Here is an 8,498-nt window from a genome sequence, read left to right as displayed (position 1 = left end):
CCATGGCAGGCCCTCAGCATTCAGAACAAATCCCCTACCAGGGATACAAAGTTGGGCAGCCAGCTCCTGAGGGTCTGGTCTTAGTTTGCAGAACTTAGAGTAAGTAGGAAGAGTCTCCCCTGGCTCTAGAATAACCAGAGTCTCCAGGAAAGTGTTGAGGGAATCCGCCTCAAAATTAATTAAATGCCCTCTGACCCTAACTTGCTTTGGAGGCTTATCCCCCGGGACATAAAGATTAGCATAAAATTCCTTCACGAGAGCCACATCTATGCTCCCCTCCATGAGGTTGGTCAGCGTCTTGTGCCAGTTCCTTCTGACTAGCTCTGTCCTGAACTCATCAAACTCTGTGACAAAGAGCTTCACGTTCCTTTCCAGAAGGATGTTCCGGCCAAGAACGTTGTCAGCGTAGCGGTTCCAGGCGTCCTCAGAGGTGAATCTATGCGTATCATAGTGAGGCTAGGGCCTCGAAGCTGCGACTTTCCTTTTTCTAGAAGCCATCTGCATAAAAGAAACGTAGAAACCAAGTTAAAACAAGTTTTATTTGAAATGACAAGCTGAAAAATAAAACTGAAATTCAGATTGTGCGCTTAGCCCGACAGCCATGCGCTTAGCGAGTTGACACAGATCAGAATTTTCTGCAGAATTGGCTTAGCGAGCAGGCTCTCTAAGCCCAATTTCACAACAGAAACCAAATTGCGCTTAGCGCAGCTAGACACACTTAGCGTGACAATACTACTGGACAAAAAATGGCTTAGCGAGAAGGCTCGCTAAGCCCAATTCCAACAATTACATACTCAGAGAGTAAATTGTGCTTAGCGTGACAGGGCGCGCTTAGCGCATGGCAAGACATAAAGAAAATCAAAAGTGCCTTGGGCTTAGTGGGTAAGCTCACTTAGCCCAGGCTTATTCAGCCAACAGGGCTGAGTGGCTTAGCAACGAATGCGAAAGCAATGAAATTTTTTCTAAGTGTCTAAAACACATTACTCGCTTAGCGCACAGCTGCGCTTAGCGAGTCCATAAACATTGAATCATTCATAAAAAAAGATGAACACGCTTAGCGGGACAAGGCTGGCTTAGCAGGTTCATCTGGAAACCTAGAGATTCATCAAAAAGTGATGAACTCACTAAGTGCAATAAGGCACGCTTAGCGCGTTCATCGCTATTCCCAGAAAAATTGGGGCTTTTTTAGCCCCCTCAACTTAGGCCTCTATTAGACCATCAAATCCTAACCACAACATGTCAAAATGAGATACATTGTATGCGAATCAAAACCCCTAACACTATTCTAACTAACAACTAACCTAACATCATGCAATCAAATTGAAAATCAAAGCTTTAAAGTAGTAAACTAAGTTAACTATCCTAAGGTTTAAAACAAAAATTAAAAACAAGGTTAAAGAAAGCTTACTTGGATCGCTGAAATTGGATGCAAAGAAGGAAGCAAGGAGAGCAAGCAATGGGTGAGAGCACAGTGCAGAGAAGAAAAATACCAACAAAATGCCAAAATGCAGTTTAAAAGCACAAATGAAAATGTAACTGCCAAAGGTAGTTATGCCTTATTTTTGGCGGTTTTGAATGCCTTGCTTAGTGCGTCAACTCACTAAGTGAGCCTACATGACGTTTAAGTTTCCAAACACTCGCGCTTAGCGGGCAAAATCGCTTAGCCCAATGCGAAAATAATCAATTTTCCAGAGAAGATTTTGGGCTTAGCGTAAAGAGTCGCGCTTAGCGAGTTCTACACCTCTGATTGGCCTGCAACTCTCGCTTAGCGGGCAGTGGGCGCGCTTAGCGAATAACATGCTCCTTAAATGAAGTAGTGGGTTGCGCTTAGCGCCATTCGAAAGAATTAAAATCCAAAGAAGTTTTTGCGCTTAGCGAGTCCGTGCGCTTAGCCTAATTCGAAATAATTCAAATCCAGATAAATCTTTGGACTTAGCGCGAAGAATGCGCTCAGTGAGACCACAACAGTTGATGATTAGGGGTCAAGGCGCTTAGCACAAGCAAGAGCTCGCTCAGCGCAATAAGGAAAATCCGCTTAGCGTGGGATGTGCGCTTAGCGAGTGGATTGCTGAAAATTTTTCTCTGTTAAATTTTTCGTCCATTGCTTCAAAGAAGCTGTTCAACCCCTTTTATGAAATACAAAACATGCTTAAAATGATTTCAATCAACCTCAAATAAGCTAACTCTAAGAAAAATGCAATGAAAACAGAATTCAAAAGGACTGAGTTGCCTCCCAAGAAGCGCTCTTCTAATGTCATTAGCTTGACGCATGATACCTCAAGGGTCTGGATCAAATTTGGTTCCCACCTTCAAAACCTTCTCCTCAAACTCCTTCACCCACAAGCATATATTTTGGTCCAAAAGTTATTTTTCTTCATCAAATAGATCAAAACTGATCTTTTGATCATCGATGCCCATTTCCAACTTTCTTCTTCCCATATCCACCACACAACTTGCAGTCAGCATGAATGGATGTCCCAAGATCAATGGGATATCAACATCTTCGTCAATGTCCATGACCACAAAGTCGGCAGGGAAAGTTAAGTGCTTTACTCGGACCAAAACGTCTTCTATCACTCCATACGGTCTGGTGATGGAGCAATCAGCTAACTGCAGAGTCATTCTGGTTGGCATTATCTCTAGCTCTCCCATCCTCCGACACATAGAGAGCGACATCAAATTTATGCTGGCTCCTAAATCAATAAGAGCCTTACCAACTGAGACTGCACCGATCGAGCAAGGTATAGTGACACTGCCTGGATCTTTATGCTTGGGTGGAAGGATGCGTTGAATCACAACACTAAAGTTTCCCTCCATTATAATTGTGTCACTGTGGATGTACTTGCTCTTTCAGGTTAGCATATCCTTCAGAAATTTAGAGTAAAGTGGCATCTGTTGTAAGGCCTCTCCGAAGGGCATGGTGATCTCTAGCTTCTTGAAGATGTCAAGAAAATGCACCAAATGTCTTTCTTTGTCGTTCCTAGAAGGTACTAATGGATATGGCACTTCTTTCCCCTCAGATGGAGCTACCTCTTTCTTCTTTTCTCTGGACTTCTCACTCTTACTATTTTTCTTTTCATTTTTTTTTTCAGTTTTTTCATTGTTTTCTTTTTCTCATAATTTATTTCATTCTCATTCTTGCTTATTGTATTCTCCTTCTCCTGGTCATCCTCTTCATCTTCTATCTCCTTAAGTTCACAAAAATTGTCCTTCAGTTCAGATGCTGGTTTAGTTTCTAGTTGTTGTTTATCTCCATCCATTATCTTCTCATCCCTCTCTTCTTCAGCCATGGTTGCCATTTTTCCACGGTGTCATACCCTAATTTCGTCTGGGGACCATCAGTTGTTGGGATGCGACCCTCGTTTGACCACTTCGAGGTACTTGGCACCCATCGTTAGACAATTCGTGAAGTTTTGTGACATGCCGGAAGTCAAAAGAAAGCATTGTAGCACAATCCGTGAAGTTCCGTGACATGCCGGAAATTAAAAGGAAGTGTTAGTGCGCAATCCGTAAAGTTCTGTAACGTTCCGGAAGGCAAAAAAGGGATGATTACGTAATTCATAAGGTTTTGAAACATTACGGAAAGAAAACAAGCATCATTACGAAATTCGTAAAGTTTCGTAACGTTACGGAAAAAATTACCAAAAAAGAGCAAGGGGTGTATTTAGTAAAAATGGGGGTGCAAATAGCAACTAGGCCCACTTGGGCCTTCCAAAAAATTCCTCCAGAAGGCAGTTGCTTCTGGAGGAAGCAACCTAGCTCGCCTGGGCGAGCTGGGTGGCAAGCATCTCCCCCATTTTCCTATAAATAGGGGGAGAAGTGAAGAGGAAAATTGTTCAGCCCTCCTGGTATTTTGGGGATCACTTGAAATTAGTGAAAAAAATCATTTCCGTGAAGAAAATCCAAGCCGAGGCGCTTCTGTGACGTTTCCGTGACGTTTCCGTGGGGGATTTTGCAAAGATTTTCAACCGTTCTTCGACGTTCTTCTTTCGTTCTTCGTCGTTCTTCGGTCTTCAACCGGTAAGTTCCCGAAATCGAACTTTTCAATTCATTCTGTGTACCCTTAGTGGTCCTCATTTGTTTTCACGTGCTTTTATTTTCATTTCATTTACTTTCCGTACCCCCTTTTGACGTGATTTAGTAATTTACTTAAGTCATTTTCTCCCCTAATAAAAAATAAAATAAATTTCCACCGATCATTTGAATTGTAACATCCGTTAATTTCTGTTAAAATGAAATCCAACCGTTCGGTCATGCCGTAACCATGTTGGAAACCAAAAAGAGGTAAAAATAATAATATAATAATGAAAAATATCTTTTAGTAAAATAAATCAAAAAAATCAATCGGACGTTTTTCTTTGGGATTTCTCTTTCTTAATCGAATAAACTAATAACCAAAGTGAAACTAAGGCTAAAATCAATTCATAAACCAAACTTTTGTCATCGCCTAAAAAAGCCATTTTCAAAGGTCCAACGCCTTGAAATGGTCTTCTCTGCTTTTATTGGTTAAATGTAGATTTCTAAAAAGCCTAAAATCAATATGTAACTTTGTTACCTCTTTCAAAAATAAAGAAATCATTAATGGTCCAATGCCTTAATGTTTTTCTCGCTTTTCAAAAGAATCGAAAGATTGTCTAATGGTCTAACGCCTTAAATGACCTTTCATTCAATAAAAACATATCTTGCAAAAAAGGATAAAAAATAACTTAACCAAAACGCTTTGTTCACAAAAGAACTATGTAGGTCTGATTTTCTCATCACAATTGAGGAATACGTAGGAGCAAGGAAAACATCCTTGTCGACCACAAAAAGATAAAAATACAAAAAGGTATAAAAAGACATAAAAACGTAAAAGGGAAAATAAAACAAATTGAAGTCATATTTGCACACTTGATTAAAGGCTGCCGTCTCTTGTGACGGACGTGTGGGGTGCTAATACCTTCCCCGTGCGTAAATACAACTCCCGAACCTTTCACTTAAAGTTTGTAGATCACGTCTTTTCCGATTTTTTCGACGTTTTCCTCAAATAAACGTTGGTGGCGACTCCGCGTGTATTCCTTTCTTGGAACACGCATCCCGCGAGTCACGGGTCGCCTTCCCGCCGAAGGGTAGGTTGCGACAGTTGGCGACTCCACTGGGGACTATTTTTTGAGAGTTAGGCCATTTAATCTTGTGCAATGTTTTATCATGACATTCTCATTTGTTGGTTTCCCTTTATTTTCCTTATGTTTTTGTGTATATAACTCTTTTATGCTTTTAGTGTATGCATGAGGTAAATATTTTCATTTGATGCACACAAACACCAACACTATTTGCACACACGGTGATTTGAAAAAGGGCCCTATACTCGGGTTCGTGGGAACATAAGGAGTGGAGGTGAATCTGTGATCATGCTAGGTATCCGACTTGCTTGATTACAGTGAACCCTCATCTAGAGTTTTTCTCTTTGATAACATATTGTTGCTAGTAGTCCCTACTGCTGCAATATGTTCTTTGAAGAGGATGATACCTCTAGAGACCATCAAGAGAGATACGACCACCTTGGGGATTATCACTAAAAACCTTTTTAGCTCTCTCCCATATAGGTCCCTTGAATAGGGGCACGAAGTGGACACGTTGCGTGCCATTTTCACACTGCCATGCATAAGTGTCACGTACCCTTTTGCTTATATTTTGTGAATATTGTCATACTATACATTCCCGTGGTGCGCCTTTCGCATATGCATCACTCACGAATTCTGTTTTGATCACCTCTCTTTGGCAAACCAACGGAGGGTCCATGACACCTTAAATACGGAGACAATTTCCCGGGCTCCCGTATTCATAAATTGCATCTGTGTCATATGCATTCCTTCATGCATTCATCCATTCCACCCATGATAGATGTCGGAGTTTTAATTCGCACCGATTTTTGTTCACTTTAGTAAAACATGGGATCAAGTCAAATGCCTTCACTTAAAAGGAGGTTCTATCAAGTCAAGGTCAAGAGCCTAGGGACCACCAGTCTAAAGGAGTTAGGGCAGTTAATGGGTCAGCTCCAGCGGCAAACTTTTTGCAAAGCTTACGGTAAAATCTGGAACTTAGCCATGGTAGAAGTCTCCACAGAGGCCATTGCCTCCCTTGCCCAGTATTATGATCAGCCGTTGAGGTGCTTCACCTTTGGGGACTTCCAGCTATCACCTATGGTAGAAGAATTTGAAGAGATCCTAGGTGCCCTCTAGGGGGAAGGAAACCATACCTCTTCTCAGGGTTCTACCCCTCATTAGCTAGAATTTCCAAGATAGTCCAAATCTCGGCACAGGAATTAGACCACAGGAAGCAAGTTGAAAATGGGGTGGTTGGAATACCGAGAAAATATTTGGAGTCAAAAGCAAGAATCTTGGCAGGTAAAGGTGAGTGGGCCCCGTTCATAGATCTTCGGAGGAGTCCTCTTTCTGAATGTGGATGGGTTGGTGGACCTGGCAGCGATCGACGCTTTTCTTGCCTATCATAACCACAAGGAAATCCCAGTTGTTGCTATGCTAGCCGACCTATATGACACCTTCGACCGAAGAATTGAAAAGAGCAATACAAGGATTGTTTGTTGTACTCCAACTCTCTATGTATGGTTAGTTTCACACCTTTTTCGCCAAGAGGTGAGGCATGCTTGCCCGCTAGAAAGCCACCGTTCATGCACAGAGAAAGGAGGGGCAAATTGGGATCAACTCTTAGCAAGCAAAGAAGAAGCATCTGTCAACTGGTTCCTTCGATGGAAGGAAGGAAGAACCGGAGTTCTTATTTCATGTAGAGGATTTCCAAATGTTCCCTTGATGGGGACGAGGGGTTGCATCAGCTACAATCCCGTTCTTGCTATAAGACAACTTGGCTACCCTATGAGAGGGGTGCCACTAGAGGATGAGCTCACGCCTGTCATTTCACGAGGCTTCAATAAGACCAACGTGGAGACACTTCAGAAGGTCCGCAAGGCATGGGAGGTGTTGCAAAAGAAGGACAAGGAACTCAGGGGCAGTAACAATGGGCCCATCGGTGGCTATCGTAAGTGGTTAAAAGCCCACGTGCATGGTTTGGATTGGCTTCCAAGTTTGAGAACCACTAAGAGAGGAAGTTGAGGCACCCTTAGGTCGGAACTCGAGCAAGCCCCAACAGTTAAAGAAAGGTTCAAATCAGTAGCTCTGAAGATCCGAAAGGAGAATGCCGAACTGAGAATTATAAACGTAGCTACCACCAAAGCCTTGGAACAAGAAACCAAGAGGGCTCGTAGGGAAGAGCACGGCCGGAACAAGTTCCGAGGGGCTCTGTGGGGTAGTAACAACGAGCTTAAACTCCGGAGGGAGGAAAGGGACCAATCGCGGGTAGACAGTTTGATCTTGAAGGATGAGTTGAAGGCTTGCTCGAGGTCCAAGAGAAGTTTGTCTCAGCGTTTTTGCGAGACAGAGACCAACATGTTAGCCATCATCAGCAAGTACCAATAAGAGCTAAATCAAGCCACAGTCCACGAGCATAGAGTGGCGGATGAGTATGCCCTAGTGTACGCGGAAAAGGAGGCTCGAGGAAGGGTGATCGACTCGCTACATCAAGAGGCAATGATGTGGATGGACCGATTCGCTCTTACCTTGAACGGGAGTCAAGAGCTTCCCCAATTGCTAGCCAAGGCCAAGGCAATGGCGGACGCCTACTCTGGTCCCGAGGAGATCCACAGACTTCTTGGCTATTGTCAGCATATGATAGATCTAATGGCCCATATAATTAGAAACCGCTAGGGAACTTGTATTGTCACTCAGATCTTGACTAGTTATAAAATTTTGAATAAAATGAGTTTATCCCATGTTTTTACTCCAAAAGTCAGTGCGAATCAAATCACTCCCGCATTTTATCTCTAGCATGCATTGTATGTTGGTCTTGTCCTTTGTCACAGGAAGCCGGAAGGTCCATATCACCTTCTTAACTGTACACATGGGGAACTGCGCCCCCAAATGCACAAGTAAGAAGAGATAATTTTCTGGGCTCTCGTGTCCATAAATGCATTCATATCATGCATCACATAAGCTTCTCTTCATGGCATCATAATATCATTCCTACATTTGTCCGTTATCATATTCCAGCCTCACATTCAACATACTTTTTGTTCTACAAACTGCATACCTTTTGTTTTCATGTTTTCCCATGCATGATCGCGTTTTCCTCTGCAAAACAAAAACAAAAAAAGAAGCGTGAAAATTCACACTACATTCTTAGTTGAATGTGTTAGGTACCATGAGCCAACCATGTTGGGATCATAAACCCATGATTGAACATGGTACCTAATGCATGGTTAACAAAGAAAAGATGTTTCTTCGAGCATCTCAATTTCATAATTGCATTTTCCATGCATAGCATACGTATTCCCGAGTCTTTCATCTCTATGAAATGTTGTCGAAGTATTGGCAGCCGAATTGCCATTCCTTGGATTACGGGGTTGAACCAAACTCATGCTTTTACGAAAAGGTTCATCAAGTCAA

At 42.4% G+C, this 8,498-nt stretch overlaps 1 protein-coding gene across 1 annotated transcript; it reads right to left on the bottom strand.

Annotated features, from left to right (window-relative positions):
- Positions 1 to 2,364: 2,364 nt before the first annotated feature.
- Positions 2,365 to 2,817, bottom strand: LOC114397169. The gene has a single exon (XM_028359279.1). It carries the CDS (start codon positions 2,815 to 2,817, stop codon positions 2,365 to 2,367), a length of 453 nt encoding a protein of 150 aa, XP_028215080.1.
- Between the last annotated feature and the right edge of the window lie 5,681 nt (positions 2,818 to 8,498).

This window comes from Glycine soja, chromosome 18 (assembly GCF_004193775.1).
Source record: "Glycine soja cultivar W05 chromosome 18, ASM419377v2, whole genome shotgun sequence".
NCBI lineage: Eukaryota > Viridiplantae > Streptophyta > Magnoliopsida > Fabales > Fabaceae > Glycine > Glycine soja.
The sequence above is the reverse complement of the archived record's forward strand: the minus strand, read 5'-3'. Positions and strand labels throughout refer to the sequence as shown.

Coding starts and splice junctions, on each gene's coding strand:
- LOC114397169 (XM_028359279.1), bottom strand. CDS start 2,817: ATGGAGGGAAACTTTAGTGTTGTGATTCAACGCATCCTTCCACCCAAG.